Genomic DNA, 21,885 nt, shown 5'->3' with positions numbered 1-21,885 from the left:
ACCATTCCTGTGCAGCTGCGACAGTTCAGGTGCAGCCACATTGATATGCTTGGAGTCAGGCCACTAGCTTATCTGCCCACTCAAGCAATGGAAGGCATTAAAGTGCTGCCAAATGCTCACGATCTTCTCAAGCTTCAGGCACAGGCTGTAAACTAATGAGTGTTTTAGTGGACTGCAGAACAGTTGGGTGACTGGACACGTTGTACAATCTCCTTGTGAAAGCTGGCTGTGGGGCAGTCACTGGTGAAGATGCCCACAGCCCCTTGCAATGTCAGCATTCAGTTTGCACCAGTCTCCTCCATGGTTCAAGCTAACAGTGCAGCCTTGCAGTGTGGGTTAGGAGAATGCCTGTGCCTGAGCTGAGAGCACAGCATGCAGTCCAATGGGCAAAGCTGGCGCCAATCAGTCAGGTGAAGTGGGGCGGAAGATGGTGGGGTTTCGGGCAGCCATACAGCACATTAAACTCTGGCCATCCAAGTGGTGGCCAGCACTCTCTTAAAGAGTCTTCAGACTTAACCAAAAGAGGTTCTTAGTACTCCCATGCTAACCCACACAGCTCTCTATTTCATCCTGCAGGAGGAATACATCAGGAGCATGGAGCCTGGTCACCTAGCCTTATGCCTCATGGCATGCAGGGAGCGGAGACAAAGGAGGAGAGAGCGATGGGGGCGCCTGGCTGCGCAGAGGGAGGAGTAACACCTTCAGGAAGAAGGGGCGGCTGGGGCTCCTGCGCATGCCGCTAAAGTGCCAGAGTGAGCCATCGCTGTTCGGCGCCTAGCTAGACTCAGGGTCTATAAACAGCCCCTGTCATTCCTGCAGATGACCGAGAACCAGTACTGTGCATGTCCAGGGAACTGGTCGGCCATATCTGCCATCTGCTGCAGGACTTGGCGCCAAGGGGACATGGAGGGCATCCACTGCCAGTGGCTGTGAAAGTGACCATAGTGCCTGCTACAATTTTTAACACCGGCGGCTCCATTCAGCACTCCACAGGTGACCTCTGTGAGATATCGTAAGCCTTCATCCATATATGCATCCATGAGGTCAAGGACACCATCTTCGTGAAGGCACACAACTTTGTGCATTTCACCTGGGATCAGGAAAGCTAGGAATCAAGAGTGCCAGGATTTGCCCAGATCTCGGGTTTCCCACAGGTGCAGGATGCCATCGACTGCACTCACATGGCTCTCAGATCTCCATGGCAACAAACAGTCAACTATGACAACTGCAAGGTCCTCCACTCGCTGAATGTGCAGCTGGTGTGCGACCGCCACAAATGCATCCTACAGATCTGTGCACCTTTTCCAGGGAATGCCCATGACTCCCACATTCTCAGTAGGTCTCAGATCCCTGAGGTCTTCCAGGGTCCACAGAGGCTGCAGGGTTGGCTCCTCAGGGACGAGGGCTACCCACAGAGGATGTGGCTGATGGTACCCATGCGGCGGCCTCAGACTGCAGCAGAGCGAAGGTAAAACGAGGCTCATGCTGCAACTCGCAACTTGGTGAAGCAAACCATCGGGAAGCTGAAGATTAGGTTCTGGTGCCTAGACTGATCTGGCAGAGCCCTGCAATATAGTCCACAGAAGGTGTCACGTGTTGTGTCGCCTGCTACACCCTTCACAACCTAGTGCTGCAATGGGGAGAGGAGCTGGCTGAGGAGGAGATGGAGGAGCTGCATGTCTCCTCAGCGGGGATGAGGGTGAGGAGGTCCTCGAAAGCGACGATGATGGCGATGAGGCCATCACACTGGCCAGACGAGCCAGGCATGCTCAGCAGGCTCTCATAGCTGCTAGATTCATGGAGGATGATGACGACATGCAGTGAGGACACTCCATAGATCCTCACATAGCATATCTGAATGTCTGACTCCTGTCTGGCTGGTGGCACCTCACTTGTGTTCTGTGAACAGGGTCATATCATGGAGATGCAGTGGGGAAACTTTAACTTCTCCTGATCCTATGGCATCCCTCATGAGCTGAACCCTTCAGGACCATACTATCACCGGACATAGATGTTGATAATATGGGGGGCCAGCCGCACTTCAAAGGTGCTGAGAGCACACAGAGAATGACGGAACTCTTTGTCGCTGGTCCAGGACATTCTGGCAGCATTGATAAGCTCCATTGAGGTGCAGGCATGACTGATGGGTCCAATGACTGTGAAGGTGCACCATCAGTGTGCTGGGAAGGTTGCACAAAGCACAGCAAAGAGGCCCTGGACTGAGATGCCTACCTTTATCTTGTGCATAGACCAAGGTTTCACATCTGAGCAACATGACCACTGCTCATCAGAACAAGGAGCCATAGGCAAGGAGACATTTTTGGAAGTTTATTTACAGCAGTGAACATTATGTACAAGTGTTTCTCACCTGCGCCCAGGCTGTGCAATTACGTCTTCTTAACCTTTCTAACCCTGTCGCTGCATCTTGGTGCTTCCCCCGACATGTACATCAGAGTTGGAGGCAGCCTGCTGACTGCTACGCCCTGTCTGTGATGACCTTTGCGGGCGTCCTCTGGAGGGCCGAAACCTGGAAGGCCCTGGCCTGCTTTCAGGGTCCTGTTGTGTGGCAGTGGCACTTTCTTCAACCTGTGGAGCTGGAACTACTGGAGTCACAGGAAGAGTGGAATCGGATGGGCAGGACACTCCTGGAGTCACCTGGGTGGATAGCCCCAGGGTGTGCACCTGCTGATCCTCCTCTCTAAGGGTGCCCCAGGCTGACTCCTTGAGATGGGGAAGCTGGAGTGAGATCGAGCCGCCCTGCACCCCCCTTGACTATAGTGACAGCGATGGAGTTCAGCCACACAGCAGTGCAGGACTGATGACCTGGACCATGGTCTCCTTGGCGGCCACCATCCTACCAGTGTTGATCTCGGTGTGTTGGCATGATGGCGTTATCACCTCGGACTGAAGGCTGATGGACTCCTCCTTGTACCTTGTAATCTGAGGAGTGCAGCTGTTATTCCTTCCTGCTGTTCCCGTGATTGTCACTGTCACTCCAGCAACTGATTGAGGACCAAGTCCAGAGGCTCATCATCTGACTCAGATTCAACAGACCCCTTCCCTCCAGCAAATGCCGGCGACCTCTGGTGTCCCTGCCCCTGCCTGCTGTGGAACAGATTGCGTGCTGTGCTCACCAGATCGTGAACCTGAACCTGCTGTACATGTAGGTCCCACTGAGGTGTGTGTCGCTGCACTGGTGGAGCGTGTGGGTGAACGTTGTGACGGGTCTTTGAGGATGCTGTCCTTAGGGTCCTCATCCGAGGTGTTGTTGGCGCTGGAGTTGGGACCAAGGTTGCCTGAAAGTGACGTGGCATACGAGCCTATGAGAGAAAGTATAGATTATTAGTGCATGGCTGCCACGGTACACAGAACAGTGAACTCAAGTTTGAGTTACCAGAGGGATGATCTGGTGCATGATCCTCACTTGGCTTCTTGGCGCTGACCACGCCGTCACTGCAGGAACAGTCCATGTCCTCTTCCACCAGCTCTAATGTGCGATCTTCGAAGGGAGTGAGGACCTTGATGTCTGACACTCCTGCCCCAGTCTGGGACCTCTCCCTTTTATTGTGCGCGATCTTATCCTGCATAAAGACAGTTGAAGAGAGTGTGAACAAGGTGCATGCCCAGCCAAATGAGAAAGATGTCAGGTGTGTTTGTGTGTGTGTGTGCTGAGTGGACCATTGACAGGATGAACAGTCGATCTCCAGAACAGATGAGGCCAGGTGGAGATGTGAGGGTGTGTGTGAGAGAGTGAGTGGTGATGTCCCTTGAGCTGGCAATGAGTGAGATACCAATGAATGTGTGATGGGCTTGAGTGTGTGAGTTTAGAGTGATGAGATGGTTGACTTACCCTGTTGGCATGCATGAGTTCATTCATCATCTGGGTGGCCGACCTCTTGTGGACAGCATTGACACTGACTACCGCTGCCACTGCCTCCCAAGCCAGATTGGTGATGTTGCTGCCCCTCCTGCGGCCAGAATGGTCAGAGGACATCACGGCGAGACTCCATGGCGTCCAAAAGGCACTCAAAGGGAGACATCACAGAATTGGCAGCTGCAGTCTTCTTACCTTTCAGGGCCACGTCTTCTCTGCAGCAGTCCTGGGCTGGAAGCACTGAGAGGTGTGCATGCGGCTGCACTCTAAATATGGCACCTGGCATGAGGAAGTGGTGAGGTGACGGCATGGTGGGCGAATCGGAGGCCGCCCACCAGTGACCCGGTGTGTTTCCCGGGAAAGTATGATTAATGAGGCGGGATTGGGATGATACTGAGTGAAAGGCTGCCATTGCGGCCAGTTGGTAAAATGTCCTTTTTCCTGCCTGCTACTGCATTAGTGCAAATCTGAGATGATTCCGCCCTCTTGTTACAAACAGGTGTCTATGTTCAATGAGGAAGGGGTTTGCAGTTTAAAAAAATTACTGGGTGAGAGAAATTATTCCTTTGCTTTACATACACAATTTCTATTCTTCTCAGTGCTCCTTCTAGCAATTAGCTGTGCATATCACATTTACATCTCATTTATGTGTGAGTTAGCAATGTTCCTTGCTGCTTCAGTGTCAGAATGAATATAATCAGTAACACCAGACTTTACCCTTGAATTTATGCTGACAAAAATTGCACTCACAGTCTTGTGACCCTGGGTTATTTCTAGAATAGGTTACGTGGGAACATAAGGAGAAATAAGTAGCTTTTATCACAAACCATAGACAAGTCATTTTAACAAGATCTGTCCAAGGAAATCAAACAACCAAACAACAAATGGATTCTCCATTTTATTACTTTTCTATTAGGAAAATCCCTGAAAACTATTTCCTGCAAGAAAAACAGCATTATGACAATGGGTAAAACACACTCGAACAAGTCGGTTAGTTTGATTGGTGGGCTCATATGGATAATACCTATCACAAATGTATATACAACAGTTAGAATATATTTGGTAGCATTCCAAGAGTGAAAAAGCAGAAGAAGGCACCTTCAGTGATACTTCACTGGCAGATTGCAACACAGGCTTCTGAATGTATCAGTTATAGTATAATTCTTCCAAAAGTCAGCTCTCTATGTCCTATATGCTATTGTCATTGTGGTGTAAATTTGTACAGTATTTAATTCATCAATACTCCCATCTAAAAATCCTACTTAAAGTGAATGTGATTAATTTTCAAAATCTATCTTTATTCTGATTTATTTCTACTGTTTTGTGAGTATATTGATTCAAACAGTGACACCTAATGACACCATCAAGGGAACTGAGCGGAAGTTCCAAATCCCAATAGTGCAAGAGAGCTGAATAAACACAAAGTTGAAATGGTTAGATTGTGCAAGTATGCCAGGTTAATCATTTCATCTGTCAGTGTTAATTCAGCACTCTCATGCTAGTGGGCTCTGTAACTTTTTCCATTCATGCTGATGTTACTGAACTTACTATTCTGAAAGTCATTGAGTCACCATGGCAAGAAATAGGCCATTCTGCCCATTGAGTCCATGCCGGCTATATGTAGAGCCAGCAGACCCATTCCCCCACTCTGTCCCCATGTATGGGCAGAATTTTCTGCCTGTCGGGCGGGCGGGCCTGACCCAATCTCTGGCGGGTGGGGAGCTGATCCCTGCAGGAGAAGCGGGCCCCACCGCCATTTTACGTGGGCGGGCCAATTAAGACCTGCCCAGCGTGACATCTGGCGGGAAGCGATATGCGCTCCCTGTGCGGGCGAGGGGGAATTCCCCAAAAGCGAGAGTGCGCTCTTTCGCACATGCGCACAAAAGAGCACACATCTCCCTGAAGCAAAGTGCTGCCTCAGGGAGACCGCTGACAGTTTTAAAAATATGAAATAGAAAAAAAAATTCTCTAACATGTCCCCCTCATGTGACAATGTCACATGAGATGGGGCATGTTCATAATTTACATAATAAGTTTATTAAACTTTTTAAAACCCTACATGAAACCTCATCCCGCCGGTGGTTGAGGTTTCATGTTTTTTCTATTGCCCGCTGGGGCTCCTGGCCTGCCCACCAACCTTAAGGTTGGACGGGCAGGTCCTTTAATTGTATAATTGATCCTTTCAATGGCCTCAATTGGCCATTGACAGGTCGACGGGCCCGACCCCTGCTCGCCGATGACAAAATTCTGTCCTATGTTTATCTTGTTAAGTGCCCATCCAATTTCCTTTTGAAATCATTCATCGTCTCCCCTTCCACCAGCAGTGAGTTCCAGGTCATTACCACTCATTGTGTAAAAACATTCTTCCTCACAACCCCTCTGCATCTTTTGCCAAAAATCTTAAATCTGTGTCCCCTACTCTTTGTACCATAGGCTGATGGGAACCGCTTTTCTTCTCTATCTTATCTAAACCTGTCATGATTGTGTACGCATCAAATCTCCCCTCAATCTCTTTTGCTCCAAGGAGAACAATTACAGCTCCTCCAATCCAACCATGTAACTAAATCCCTCATCCCTGGAACCATTATGGCAAGTCTCCTCTGAATCATCTCCAGGACCCTCACATCCTTTTTAAAGTTACACAATACTCTAGTTGTGACCTTACCAGAGCTTTATACATTTCCAGCATAACTTCCCTGCTTTTATATTCAATGCCTCTATTTATGAAGCCCAAAATCTCATATGCTTTGCTAACTGTTCTCTCAATATGCCCTGGCACCTTCAAAGATCTATGCACATGAATCCCCAGGATCCTCTGTCCCTGTACACTTTTTAGAACCGTGCCACTTAGTCTATATTGCCACTCTCTATTCCTTCTGCCAAAATGCATCACCTGACACTTCTCTGTATTAAGTTCCATCTCCCACTTGTCAGCCCATTCTGCTAGCCTATCCATATCTTGTTGCAATCTATTGGTATCATCCTCATTGTCAGCAACGCCTTCAAGTTTGGAATTATCTGCAAATTTTGAAATTTTATTTTGTAGTCCAATATCCATGTGGGAGGTCTTGTGGCACAGTGGTAGCATCCCCACCTCTGACATCAGAAGCTCTGGGTTCAAGTCCCACTTCAGGACTTGATGGCCACAGAAGGTGTGTTCATAATGTGGCCAAACAGGTTGATTATCAGCTTTTAAATCCTTCCAGTATGTCTAATGGCAGGCAGTAAGAGTGGGAGAGTTTCCTGGTCAGCCATAGTGCAGAAGGCAATGGCAAACCACTGCAATACTTTGCCAAGCATAATCATGGAACAGTCCAATGGATGTCCATGGTTGCCAATCTCCTCTTAGGGCATGGTACCTGAAGGAGGAGGAGGATTCCAATATCTAAGTAATTTACATATATCCAAAAAAAACAGCAGTCCAAGCACTGACCTTTGGGGAACACCACTGTCTACCATTCTCCAGTCTGAAAAACAACATTTATCACAACTTGCTATTTATTGCCCTAAAGCTAATTTTTAACCCAAACTGACACTAACCCTCCTATTCCATGAGCCTCAAATTTGTTAAGCAGCCTTTTATGTGGCACTTTGTCAAAAACTTCCTTAAAATCCATATAGATAACTTTTACAATTTTCACTTCATGAACCTTCTCTGTTCCTTCATCAAAAAAAAATTCAAATAGGTTAGTCAAGCACGATCTGTCTTTTACAAATCCATGCTGGTTCTCTTTAATTAATTCAAGCTGCTTGAAATGCCTGATTTTTTTTGCTGATTATCATTTCTAAACAGATCTCTTAAAAATAAGTGAGCTCCACATAATTCTATTTACCTTTCATTTTTAAAAGGAGTTCTGATACTGAAACTTTCCCTATAAAAGCAAGAGAACCTGTCCTCTGATATTGTGTTTAGGAATAATTAGAAAGCTGAATTCCTAATAGGAGCAATTTCAGCCATAAGCCCTCTTGATTGAAAAACTCTGCTTGCTTTTAAAACGAATTAACTGTGCTGATATCAGTGATCAATAGTATGAAGTGGAGAATAAAAGGGTGTAATATCACTTTTGGTTACCGATGTGCACTAAATATTTAAACTGACAGTTCGCACTTAACAGGAATTTTTGTAGGCTGAATGGGAAACATCTGTATAGCAATCAAATTTTCTCAAGGTCGAATTACTTCATGGTCATGGACAAAAAAAAAAAATCAAAGCTTCGGCAGAATGTTAAAACTTCCTCATGACCAATCTACATTGTCTTTAATGTGCTTAAACATTGGGAATCTAATGGTTATCAAACGTTTACAAGAGAAAAGCAAAGTCAAAATCCAAGGGTAATGGAAGTGAAAATTGCCCGCTTTTCTTCATTTGGAAATATGAACCATTTTTTTGGAATTGATTTGTCAAAACCTTTAGTCCTCTATTTTTTAATTTGTTCATAATTGTCTGTTGGGTGTACATTTTTAAAAATGTTTAGACCCCTGTCCCAGTTTTATAGCTAAATATAATTCTGTCAAGTGGCGTTGCCAATACTTAATTTCACTTTGCAAATCCTATTTCCTTTGTTTGTACTGAAAGCTGCAGAGAATCAATTCTGCCAAATAGAACACAGAGAAGCATTGAAGATAGAATGTGTACGTTTAGGGTGTAGGGAAATTATGAAGCGGATATTAACTCAAGGCAGCTTTCCAGAGGGAAACTGCCTCGGTGAGTTAATCTCCCTCCCAGCAGGGGCTGCAGGAGGCCAGGATGGTCTTAACTGTTCATCAAAACAGAGGGTTAGCCAATAATATCCTTCTACAAAATAAACAAGAAGGTTTTGTAATTCAAAATCTTGACACAGTACAATAAAGAATTTTTATATTTGTATGGGAGTAAATCAGATTGAGCTCATCATGTGAGATCCCACATTTCACTTTTGCATCATTTTTGGGGAGGGTGATATTATTGCCATTGAAAGGTCAAAAGAGGCAGTAAACAGTCAGACTGGCACATCAATTAAAATAAACCTTTCCATTGTTTTGAGCTCAGACACAAATTTCACTGAACCTGAATGAAAAATATACATAATATGAACATGAAGTGTTATGGAAATATATAATACAGGATTGAATCTACATCCTCAACGATACCTTCATAAGGAGACACTCAGCAAAAGGCATATCCTTCTCCATAGGGAGAAAGAGAAGAGGAATTAGCAGATGAATCATAGTCTCCACTTCCCTTCCCTGTTTGCTGCCTAACATGAACATCGTGCTTATCTCCTGAATGTGTTTGGTACAATGTATTCTGACATCTCAGCCCTGAGGTAGATTGTGAAGATTTGAGAGATCACATACATAACCACTAAACTACTGCAGAAACAAAGAGATTTGAGTGCACACACTGATAGTACACAAAAAACCCTTAAATGCTTATAAAAACACTGATGGCATGTTTTCTCGGAACTAAATTGTTGTGTTTGAAGTACCATCTGTTACTGCCACATGACAGAAGGAACTGGCTATTATCTTTAATCCTGTTTTTTTTCAGACTTCTTTATGTCTCATAAATTAATCTGTGTGTATCTGGATGCCACTTTTGACTGGTGATTCAACTGACAGTATACTTTAAGTGCTGTACTGTAGGCTGGGGCTGAGTCACGATAAGCTACATTTAACTAGTGAATGTGAGCAGCCATGTTTTGCCTGAAAGGTTTCAAAAACCTGAAAATGTGATTTTCAATTAAGTTTGCGTTTCATCAAAATGTATCATGTAAAATTATTTGAACGCAGTTTAAAATAATTAAAACATATTGATCACCACTTTGAGTGTCAGGAATAAGTTCAATTTGCATCCTGTTGATCTCTACAACACTGTTATCGATTTCCATAAGCACTATTACCCTTTTGTGAAGCTATGTTGCTTTGCTATGCACAGTATCACATCCCTGGTGTATATGTTTTTCAGACCTTCAATTAATCTCAGCGTATAAATTCACGATAAGCAATTTAACCTTTATAGAATCTGGTATTACCAATATCAAAACTAATCAACATTAAAACACAGGGATAGCATAAATCATTTCCATGTGTATTTGGCTAACATTCCCAGCTGTTTTCAGTGTACATCAGTTTTTATGATCAAAGGGCCTTTAGACCCTTACCTAAGAATAAGTCCATAAGAAATAACCATGGGTGCCTATGTGAACTTGTGAAATTTAGTTACAAACCTATTTCTTATTTTACAATAGAATAGTGCATGCTGCTATTATTTTTCAAATCTTGATACAATAATGCACACTGATGCCATGCCTTAAAATTACAGTACAAGCCATTTTTACATTGACTTTATTGTTTCAGTTTGTGCCAACTAAAAATTATGGACACTTCTTCATCAATTGTTTAAAAAATAACATTTATCTTGCTTGTACAGATTTACATTTAGTATGTACAGTACAGTTAAGACATCCAATACTTGCTGCATCTTTCTTTTGCACAGCAAAGAAATGATATTATATCTGATGAGAAAACTATTTACAGACCATGGTTAAAACACTGGTTAAGAAGTCACAACAATGCAATATACAAATCACAGAGTGTAACAGGCAAGAATAAATTCTGTGACTCAATCAAGGGATTGTAAACAAATACTTAATTTAAGACAAATAACTGTGGTATTTAACTGAATGTGAGAAATTGCATCCAATTTATAATAAGAAATTACAAATGTAAGGAATCCATTCTATACATTGAAGGGAACCTATCCAGACAAATCTGATAACAATTGTAGTCTACTATAGATTGTTGTTTCTTATCTCAACACACTCTGATGAAGTTGCAATAGTGTAAAACAAGTGATAACAAATTGACACCCTGATTTACATCTCTCCAAATTTTGATTTCTATTGATTTTATTGTCAATTTAAAGCTGATTCATTATTGGCCATTTTACACTAGTTCCAAAGTCAACATTACCTCAATGGTCTGTTAAGGAGATGTTACATATTTTTAGTAGCATCAGTGTGACTCCCAAGCTCATCTGAAATTTGTCTAAACTCAATAGCGTACCTCTGTAGCAAGAATTTTGTGTTTTAGTCAGATATCTTTGACCACTGAAATAATTTTGTACAGCCATTAATCTAAATGGCAAAACTTCCTAACAGTGCAGTAGTTATTTTTCACAGTGCTGACCTTTATGTTTAGATTGAGATACTTTAATATAGAATGTCTCATAGCTTTAGATTTATGCTTGTTCATGTACAAAGTCTGTATAAGATACCAGAGGTGCACTCTTTTAAAAGGCATGATTTGGCTTATCTTTTGATTTTAAACTTTATTGTGGATTTGTTGAATCAAAGTAGCTGGATCGAGTAAGAGGCTTCAATGTGTTTCGACATTTTTTTCAGTCAACTAAAAGTGCATTTTACACCAAACACCTTACAACATATTTCAGAATTCCCATTTTAAATCAAATAAATAGCTTTTACTGGGTCTCGCCAGTTGTCTCAAAACAAACTGTTTCCAAATAAGAAATGCAGGAACATGCTTCTTAACATACAACTTCCGTGTGTACCTGAGGGAAGCTTGAGATATTGAAAACACAAGTCAGCAACTTCTTCCATCAGCACTTAAGGGAAAATAAATGAAAGACAAGGACAAGAGAGAGAATATGAAAAAAATAACCACTGGTAGTTTAAAAAGAGCAAACCATCACAAAGGGCACTAAAGTTAAACAGGAAGAACTGAATAAAGAAGAAAATAAACTTGAAAGGCAGAACTAATGGAAAATAAATTGAATTGTTGTTCAGAGTTTCTCAACAAATAAGGCCATTGTAAATGAAAATAACAAAATGGCAGAACACTGGGTAATAACTACTATAATGGCTCAAACATGTTCTTTGGGGAAGAAAACTGATTCACCACTGAATGCAGACACAGGACATGTAGTGTGACTGCAACACCAGCTCCAAGAGGACAGCACAAGATTCACCTGCAGTTAGTCCTTGGATCTCATTACCCACAAAACTGCTGATCTGCAAGTGATAATCGAGCATCCTGATATGGCTTACCAGTCCAGCCCAACCCAGAGCAAGATTGGCCAGCTCTAAAGTCAGGAGCAGCTTTCCAGTTGATCCAGGGGTGGAGGTGAAAGGGATGGGGCAAAGTGGTGTGGTAGCAGTCCTCAGTAGTGTTGTGGAGGAGTTACACACCAACTCCTCCTGGTTTCATATTAAGGTAAGTGAAAACCAGTTTGCTCGCCATGACATCAGTGACCTCCATAGGTCCCTTCAAAGGCCGCTGTTTAGGTAGCAATAGTTTTGCTAAAACTAATCAGAACTTCTGCAGTACAAACTTTGCTTAATTTTTCACCAATTTCAGATCAAGATCTTTAAACAAGCTTTAAGGCCCCTCAATATGCAAGGGGCTAACTCAGGCTTAAGGTGGCTGCTAGGGACACCAGAATACTGCCTGAGCCAATATGGTGTTAGATGTATTTCAGGCCCCTTGGACATAGCCCCACAAAATGGGATCTGAGAAACAGCAAATGAGGCCCAGTTTTGAAACCAAAGGGTTGAGAAATTCAGTTCTCAAACTGAAGCGTGATTGATCAGATCTGATTCACATGGTGCATTCTCTGGCCTGGATGCTTTGGAGAGTGTTGATGTATTTGCCATGGTTTTATGTTGTATCTTGTACAGCCAAGGCCAGCCATTTACTCTATCCAAGCCTGGCTGGACTTTTGATAATGGTGACCCATTTATTTCTATTCAATCTACCAGTCACACCACAGAGACACTGCACTGGCATAGCAGCGGTGGAACTTTGCTTCTCGTCCTTTTTAAACCTGCACTTGTGCACTCGGTGGAGGGTTGGGGGTGGTGTCAAGGAAGAAGAGGGATCTTGATGCTAAAATGGTCAATAGCAGCCACCGTGCGAACATTGCAGTGAATGGGAAGAAAAGAACTTTAGCAACGGCTGCTCATCTTCAAGCGTGTCCCAGGCGACAATCACGGCTGTCGCCACTTCCATAGGAAGTTTATTGTAAACAGGGACTAAACCGGCTCGCACAAATCGCAACTTCCATTTCTAAATGTTAAATCCCTCACTTGCTTATTAAGAGAACGAATAAAGTTGACACAAATCGTAAGCCTGGTACTGCTGCCCTTTTAAAAAGTCTGCTCTGTGCAGTATTTTTCCTCAATTGCACGTAGTTATCCTTCCTCTTTTAGCATCTTATAGTTAGTGTAATGGTGAGGTTCGGGTTGGGTGGGGGGTGGTAGGGAAGTTACACCGACAGTTTGTGTTGTGATGGGAGGCCGATTGCAAAGCAAACTTGAAGCAATTGTACAATTATCCCATTTCTTGCAAGTCGCCGTCTTCACTGCCGTCCATCGCTGTCAGTGGTTCCTGGTCACTCGCCCCACTCCCCAAGGATGACTCGCTGCTGGTACTTTCCCCAGACAGTAACCTGGTGACTCTCAGATCAGCCCTCAGTAACTGAACATCGTTCCCTATAGTCAGTTCCCCCAGGTCGCTGATCATCTCGGAAAGGTCCTGTTCTTCGTTCCCGTCTGAGGGCTCTGCAGTGTCCAGAATGTCCTCGTACTCCAAACTCACCTCCAGCTCGGCTTTTTCTTCCTCCTCCTCTCCCACCAGGTCCTCGGTGATGGAGCCCAGTTTCGGGGCGCTCCTGCTCCTTTCTACCGGGGGCTTGTAGCTGCACTGGCCGTTCATCAGCTTCCTGAGCGGGACCAGGGGGATGGTCTGCTCCCCGATCAGCTTCTGTTGCTGGTGCCTGGCGTCGTCCCTCCTCTTGAGCCTCTTGAACTCGGCCAGGGCGTTGCTGGAGGTCTGATAGAGGAGCAGAGCCATCGCCTTCGCCTTCTCGGCTTTGGAGACCAGGACGGCGTGGCACCTCAGCATGACCGCCTTGTGCTTCAGTTCGTGCCTGTAGATCCAGGCGAAGATTTTGGGAGACCTGGGGTCAGCCACGCAGTATGTGATCCTGTGCAGGAGGTACAGGTGGCCCGGTCTCTTCGCCTTCCCGTCCACATGAACCATGCGGATCCCCTGGGAGCTTATGGTCAGCTTCATCTTGGTGCCGTTTTTACCTTGCTCGCTCTTGGACCAGATTTTGGTGACCGCCACATCGGCGCAGCCTTCCCCTTTGGACTGGATGGTGGTGGCATTGCCGAGGTACAAGACCGTATAGGTGGGATCTTCCCCGGTGATTTTAATCTTCCTCCTCCTGGATTTGAACATGCTGCACACTCGGTTGAGGGCACTCTCTGTCACCACGTTTGGACAGGCACGGGTGAAGGAAGTGATGGTGTTACAGTTCAGAGTCACCGAGTAACCCAGCTGCTTCGGCTGCTTCTTCTCTATTAAGTCAAATTTATTTTTCTTCCAAGGTAACATTGCTGAAATAGATAGATTTAGATCGTTAAAATATGAGGACGGTCGGGAAATCAGCGCCGCCCCCGATCATTGCCATTCTTGTTCCTGTAAACTGTCCGGGTTCCTCTGGGTAATCACTAGCTGCCTTCAGACCTCTTGTACTTCTCATGTTTCTGACACTGACTCGTGTTAAGTTGATACAGTCCCAGGCTGAGAGATGTAAATATAGACTGGAGTGAACCATCCAGTCACCGGAGCGGGGAGGGGCGACACTGACTCAGATGTAGGAAGTTATCACAATGATATTCCCGAGGAGATAGAAAGCAGAGCTCAGTTAACCAATTAAAACCCGCAGTTAAGCGTTTCAATACGATTAACATGAAACAAGATTCGAGACATTGCCAGGACCCAGGACAAGTTTTAGTTTGTGGAAATATTTGAATGGGGTAGGACTAATTGGAATTTAGGTTGTATTTTAAAAAAAAATAACAATGCTGTGCTCCTAAACTAGGCTAAAGTGGGAGGAACTCTGGTTTTTCATGGATTCCTTCACAATTGGGTTGCACAGAAATGGGGAATGGCCCATCGGTCCAGTGGGTGAATGCAGCTCTCGGGTTTGATGTTGAGTTCTAAGAAGCAGTGAGATAGACAAGTTAAGTTGGCCTCGTCCGGAGCAGCAACAATGAAACGCTACAGCTGGCGTGAGCCATTCATGGGATGAGTCGTTCGAGGTCCCTGTTCCCTGATCCCTTTCCAATGAGCTCTGCTGGGAAAGCGATGTCAGGTCAGGACTTGCCTGCACTGCCGCCTGCTGTCACAAACTCTTGTCGGCAGCCGTTCCCCCAGTCCAAACAAAAGCAATGATAGGCTGCCGTGAAGAGCTCCTTGTCCGTGCAACCCCAATTTGAGTCACTGACTCCAGAGAAGTCGGGAGGTGAGGGCACCCATCATTGGCAAAACTATCACATAATCTGGCTTCGGAAGATTTTAAATGTTTTAGACAGATAAGGTTTATGAAGAGTTGGAACAAAGTCATGCAATATTCTACTTTCAAGAATCACGCAATAGGCTTTCAGACAATATTGAAATAGTTGATTTCTCCCCTGTCAGTTCCTTATTCCTTGTAGGTGCATGTAGAAAGGGCGGTTTATTACCCTTCTCTCTCACTACTTCCTTAGATTTATTTTACGTATGCTCAAAATAATTGACCAAATTCTTTGTGACACTCTCAAAACTTGTTGGCAAAAATCAATTTTATTTTTATTGAGCAACATTTTGAATGGAACTACTCCTGTTGCAATCCAACGGCCGCAAAATTCCAGACAAATCTGTAGCTCCATTGAAATAATTGGATGGCAACCTTTATTGCAACGTTGATCCTCTTACAGAGGCACCAGTGCTTTTACAGCTTTACATTTGTATTTCGGGAAAATATTAATAGTCACTTGGGCAAATGTGAGTCAATTAAGGAAAGCCAGCACGGATTGGTTAAGAGAAACAAAAACAGAAAATGCTGGAAAAACTCAGCAAGTCCGACAGCATCTGTGGGGAGAGAAACAGAGTTGACGTTTCGAGTCCGTATGACCCTTCTTCAGAGCCTGTTAAGGGAAAATTGTGGTTAACTAACTTGGGAGTTTTTTGATGCGGTAACAGAGAAGGTTGATGAGGGTAAAGCTGTTGATGTGGTGTACATGGACTTCCAAAAGGCATTTGAAAAAGTGCTGCACAACAGACCTGTGAGCAAAGTTAGAGCTCATGGAGTAAAAGGGACAGTAGCAACATTATTATAAAATTGGCCAAGTGACAGGTCAGAGAGTAGTGGTTTGCACATATGTTTTGGACTGGAGGAGGGTTTACAATGGTGTTCCCCAGAGGTCAGTGATAGGACTCCTGTTCTCCGTGATATATTTAAATGACCTAGAGCCGGTTTACTGGGTACGATTTCAAAATTAGCGGATGATACAGAACTTGTGAACTGTAAAGAGGATAGTGTAGAACTTCTAAAGGAAGGTGGGTGGAATGTGTGGACAGGTAACAGATGGAATTTAATGCAGAGAAGTGTGAAGTGATTCATTTTGGTAGGAAGAACACAAAGATACAATATAAAATAAAGGATACAATTCTAAAGGGAGTACAGGAACAAAGGGAACTGGGTGTGTATATGCATAAATCTTTGAAAGTGGCATGACAGGTTGAGAGTACGGTTAATAAAGTATACAGCATCCTGGGCTTTATTAATAGGGGCATACAGTACAAAAGCAAGGGAGTTGTGTTAAATCCAAATAAAAGACTGGTTCGGCCTCAACAGGAGTATTGCATCCAGTTCTGGGCACCATATTTTAAGAATGATGTGAAGGCATTAGAGAGGGTGCAGAAAAGATTCATGAGAATGGTTCCAGGGATGAGGAATGGTTCCCAGCATTATATAGATAGGCTGGAGAAGTTGGGATTGCTCTCCTTGGAGAAGAGAAGTTTGAGAGGAGATTTGATTGAAGTGTTCAAAATTATGAGGAATCTGGGGTAGATCAGGAAAAACTGTTCCCATGGTTGGAAGGATCAAGAACCAGAGGGTATAAATATAAGGTAATTGGAAAAAGAAGCAATAGTGACATGAGAAAAAGCTTTTTTACACAATGTGTGGTTAGGATCTGGAATGCACTGCCTGAGATTGTGATGGAAGGAGGTTCAATCGAGGCATTCGAAAGGGAATTGGATTATTATTTGAAAAGGAAGAGTGTGCAGGGAGAAGGCAGGGAGTGGCACTAGGTGAATTGTTCCTTCAGAGAGCCAGCACAGACATGACAGGCTGAATGGCCTCTTTCTGTTTTCTAACCAATCTGTGATTCTATGATTTTATTGCATTGACTTTTATATTCACCATTGTTGGATACTGCATCTTCTGTTGATTGAAAACATCACATCATACAATGCTCCAGCGCTGCCAGATTTACGATCAATAAGAAAGACCAATGTTTGAAGTTAAATGATTGATTGTTCAGTTTACATCCATCCAACGGGAACATGAGGATCTACCTACGGTTTGACACTATTTTCTGAACACTTGGGATGTGGTGAAAGAGCACCACCTGTTGACAACAACAGTGCCCATTCAATCGTTCATTTACACTTTGTAGACTCCAAAATCTATAATCTTGAAACAATGATTGTTGAGCCTGTTTAGGCAATACGATAGCTGATGTGACTGAGGTGCATGTCAAAAGATAATGAGTTGAAGTAATGTGTAATTTCTATTTAGAGAAATTAGCTGTGTGAATTAAATGACAAATTGGTGCAGTTTGTTATTTTATGCTAACCTGAACATATTAGATATGTTTTAAGAACCTAAACATACATAATAATGAAAACAACATTTTAATAGAATACACAACCTGTTAATGGAGGTTATATCATGTGATGAGCTGTTCAGGTCATTTCCACATGATTCAGATTCTGTACAAATCATGTTGGGCGGAATTTTCCGTGCCCGCTGGCAGCGGGCGTGATGGGCGGCATGAGCAAACAATATAGGGCGATCGGTTTCACGACAGCAGGAAGGGCAGATCACGATTGTCCGCTCAGCCCACCAATGGCGGGCAGCGTTTCCCACCATTGGTCATCCGGAACCTCATTGTAATACATCAGGATATCGTTATCAGGCCATCCCGTCAGGTTCTTGCACCTCCACTGGACCGTCCGTCCACGTCAGCGAGAAAGCACGCCGACGTGTTTCACAACAGCAAGAGGGCAACGTGCACCGGGCAGCCTCTGTTTTGGGTGAACTGGAGGTGAGTGAACAGCAACGTTCTGCAGAGCTCGCCAGGGTCGCCTGTTGCTTTGCAGGCTTCAGGGGCGCCGGGGGGGGTTGGGGTTAAGTGCTGTCCTGCCTTGGAGGCGACTTTTGAGGGTGAGGTGCGAGTGGGGGGGTAAGTGCAGCCTTGCCGTTGAGGCGACTTGTGAGGAGGTGGGGGTGGTGGTTAAGGGCAGCCCTGCCTTTGAGGTGACTGGTGGCTGGGGGTTGGTTGTGGGGGTGGGGTGCAAGGGCAGCCCTGCCGCTGGATATAGCGCACAAGCATTGGGGGGTTAGGGTGGGTGAGGGAAGTGGCCATGCATTCGGCAAACCTGCAGAAAGTGACCATTCCTCTGCAGCTGGGACAGTTCATACGCAGCCACATTGATATGATTGGGGTCAGGCTCCTAGCTTGTCTGCCCACTCAAGCAACACAGAGGCATCACCAAGTTCTCCAGAGCTAAAGCTGGCCATGTAGCAGTCACTGCTGGAGGCGCTCACAGCCCCTTGCAATCTCAGCATCCCGGTTTGGACCAGTCTCCCCCATGGTTCAAGCTAACAGGGCAGCCATGCAGCACACTAATCTCTGGCTATCCAAGTGGTGGCTAGCACTCTCCAGGAAGTGTTAAGGGGCCGTCACACTTAACCAGGACAGGTTCTCATTACACCCATGCTAACCGCGTGTCTCTCCTGCAGGAGGAGTACATCAAGGTCATGGAGCCTGATGAACTAGCTGTATGCCTCATAGTCTACAGAGTGCAAAGAAGATGGAGGAGAGAGCAACTGAGGCTCCTGGCTGTGCAGAGGCAGGAGCAGCAACCTCGGGAAGAAGGGGCGGCTGGGGCTCCCGCGCACGCCGCCAAAGAGCTACAACGAGCTGTCACAGGCCAGCGCCTAGTGACACCCGGGGTCCATTGACGCTGCCTTTCATTCCTGCAGATGACCGAGAACCAGTGTCGCCGAAGACTGTGCATGTCTAGGTAATTGGTCGCTCGCATCTGCCAGCTACTGCAGGATTTGGCACCACAGGGACATGGAGGGCATCCACTGCCAGTGGCTGTGAAAGTGACCACAGTGCTCAATTTCTATGCCAGTGGCTCCTTTCAGGGCTCCACAGGTGACCTCTGTGGGATTTCTCAAGCCTCCGCTCACAGATGCATCCATGAGGTCATGGTTGGCATCTTCTTGAGGGCTCACAACTTTGTGCATCTCGCCCAGGACCAGGACAGCGAGGATGCAAGAGTGATTGGATTTGCTCAGGTCTCGGGTTTCCCACAGGTGCAGGGTGTGATTGACTGCACTCATGCGGTGCTCAGATCTCCATTGCAACACACGGTGAACTACAGCAATCACAACGGGTTCCACTCACTGAATGTGCAACTGGTGTACAACCAGCAGAAACGCATCCTGCAGGTGCGCGCACAGTTTCCAGGGTGTGTGCACGACTCCTACATCCTCAGTCGCTCACAGATCCCTGAAGTCTTCCTGGGTCCACAGAGGCTGCAGGGATGGCTCCTTGGGGACAAGGGCTACCTGCAGAGGCCGTGGCTGATGACACCCGTGTGGCAGCCTCAGGCTGCAGCAGAGCAACGTATAATGAAGCTCATGCTGCAGCTCACACCTTGGTGTAGCAGACCATCTGAAGGTGAGGTCCCGGAGATGAAGGAGCTGCACATCTCCTCCAATGAGGACGCCAATGGCACAAAGGCACAAAGTTGTGTGCCCTCATGAAGATGGCATCCGTGACCTCATGGATGCATCTGTGAGTGGAGGCTTGAGAAATCCCACAGAGGTCACCTGTGGAGCCCTGAAAGGAGCCACTGGCATAGAAATTGAGCACTGTGGTCACCTTCACCTTAGAGGCGATGATGATGGGGATGAGGCCCTCGCACTGGCTATACAAGGCAAGCACGCTCAGGAGGCCCTTATAGCTGCTAGATTTGTGGAGGAGGATGATGACATGCAGTGAGGTGATCCCATAGTTCCTCACATCGCATTTGTGAATGTTTGACTCCAGTCTGGCAAATGGCAGCGCACATACACTCTGTGAGAATGCTTCTGTCGTGGAGAGGTGGCAGAGGCCCTAGTAGTTGCTCAATTGCAGGAAGATGATGACGACATGCATTGAGATCACTCCATAAATCTTCACACAGCCTCTGAGAATGTCTGACTCCTGTCTGGCTGAGGGCAGACCATTTGCACTCCGTGATCAGGGTCATATCATAGAGAGGCAGCCGTGAAACTTTAGAAGCAGCTGATGCTTTGTCCGCCTTCAGCACCTGAGCCCTTCAGGAGCTGGAGCACAGCATCAGTGGTCACAGATGCTGAAGAGATGGGGACCTGCCCCACCTTAAAAGTACGTAGAGCACATTGAGAGAACCCTGTGGCGTCTGCCCACTACACTCTGGTAGCAATGACCAGCACCGCCGAGGTGCAGGCATCAGTAATGTGTCCAGGGAGTGTGAGGTCGGACCATCGCTTTGGTCTGAAGGCTGCACGATGGACAGGGAAGAGGCCCTGGACTGAGAAACCTGCCTTTATCCTGTGCAGAAATGTTTCACATCTGGGTGACAAGAACACTGCTCATCAGAACAAGGAGCCATAGGCAGGGAGACATTCTTGGGAGTTTATTGACAATAGTGAACATTATGTACAAGTGATTAACATCTGTGCCCAGGCTGTGTGACTAATTCTCCTTAACATTCCTAACCCTGCCGCTCTGTCTAGGTGCTCCCCGGACATCCACAGCAGAGGTGGAGGCAGCCTGCTGACTGCGATCCCTTGTCTGTGATGACTTTGGTGGGCGTCCTCTGGGGGGCTGAGACTTGGAGGCCTGCTTTCAGGATCCTGCTGTGTGTCAGTGGCATGCTCCTCAGCCAGTGGAGCTGGACCTGCTGAGTTCACAGGAAGAGAGGAGCCGGATGGGCCAGACACTCTCGGAGTCACCTGGATGGATGGGCCGGGAGTGGGCACCTACGGATCCTCCTCCCTATGGGTGTCCGGGGGCACCAGGCTGACTGCTTGAGGAGCAGGGGTAGCTGGAGTGAGATCAAGCTGCCCAACACCCTCTCACATACACACTTTTGGAGGCCAACATTGGCATCAGTGATGGAGTTGAGTCCAAGCAGCAGCGCAGGAGCAACGTCCTGGACCGAGGTCTTTATGGCGGCTGCCATCTTACCAGTGTTGACCTCTGTGCATTGACATGCCAGCGCTGTCACCTCAGAGTGAAGGCGGACGGATTCCTCCATCATGCCTTGCAATCTGAGGAGTGCAGCGGACATCCCTTCCTGATTTTCCCGAGCTTGCCTTTGCAGCTGCAGCAACTGTGACATGACCAAGTCCAGAGGCTCATTATCTGACTTCGAGTGCCAGACACCTGGGAAGTCTCTGCCGCCGCTGCAGTGGATCAGAAAGTGCGAGGTGCTCACCAGGTTGTGGTCCCGAGGCCACTCTAAAGCTAGGTCGCACTGAGGTGTGTGTCTCTGCGCTGGTGGAGGGTGTGGGTGAGCGGTGTGACAGGACTTCGGGTAGGGTGCCTCCAGATTCCTCTTCAGAGGTTCCTTCAGATCTTGATTGGAGGTCCTGGGTCATGGACTCTGTCAACTGGCAGCTGTGCCTGCGAAAGCAAGGAGAGATCATTACTGCATGGCAGTGGCCTGTGAAAGAGGACTCACAGCATGGTTGTCTGATGGATGTTGCACTGCTGGATCCTCATTTGGTAGAGCAGCGCCGACCTCACTGTCAGCACAGGACCGATCCAGATCTTCGCCAGCCAGCTGGATGGCTCTGTTTTCACAGTCCATGAGGACATTGATTTTGGGCATTCTGCCACCAGTCTGCGGCC

The 21,885-nt window shown here is 46.1% G+C and overlaps 1 protein-coding gene across 1 annotated transcript; it reads right to left on the bottom strand.

Moving 5' to 3' along the window:
* Window positions 1-10,251: 10,251 nt before the first annotated feature.
* fam43a (family with sequence similarity 43 member A) lies at window positions 10,252-14,488 on the bottom strand. Its single transcript, XM_078563898.1, has one exon. It carries the CDS (start codon window positions 14,270-14,272, stop codon window positions 13,205-13,207), a length of 1,068 nt encoding a protein of 355 aa, XP_078420024.1. The 5' UTR covers window positions 14,273-14,488; the 3' UTR covers window positions 10,252-13,204.
* Between the last annotated feature and the right edge of the window lie 7,397 nt (window positions 14,489-21,885).

This window comes from Cetorhinus maximus, chromosome 19, assembly GCF_964194155.1.
Source record: "Cetorhinus maximus chromosome 19, sCetMax3.hap1.1, whole genome shotgun sequence".
Classification (NCBI taxonomy): Eukaryota; Metazoa; Chordata; class Chondrichthyes; order Lamniformes; family Cetorhinidae; genus Cetorhinus; species Cetorhinus maximus.
The sequence above is the reverse complement of the archived record's forward strand: the minus strand, read 5'-3'. Positions and strand labels throughout refer to the sequence as shown.

Excerpts from the sequence above, each read along its gene's own strand:
- fam43a (XM_078563898.1), bottom strand. The coding sequence starts at position 14,272 with ATGTTACCTTGGAAGAAAAATAAATTTGACTTAATAGAGAAGAAGCAG.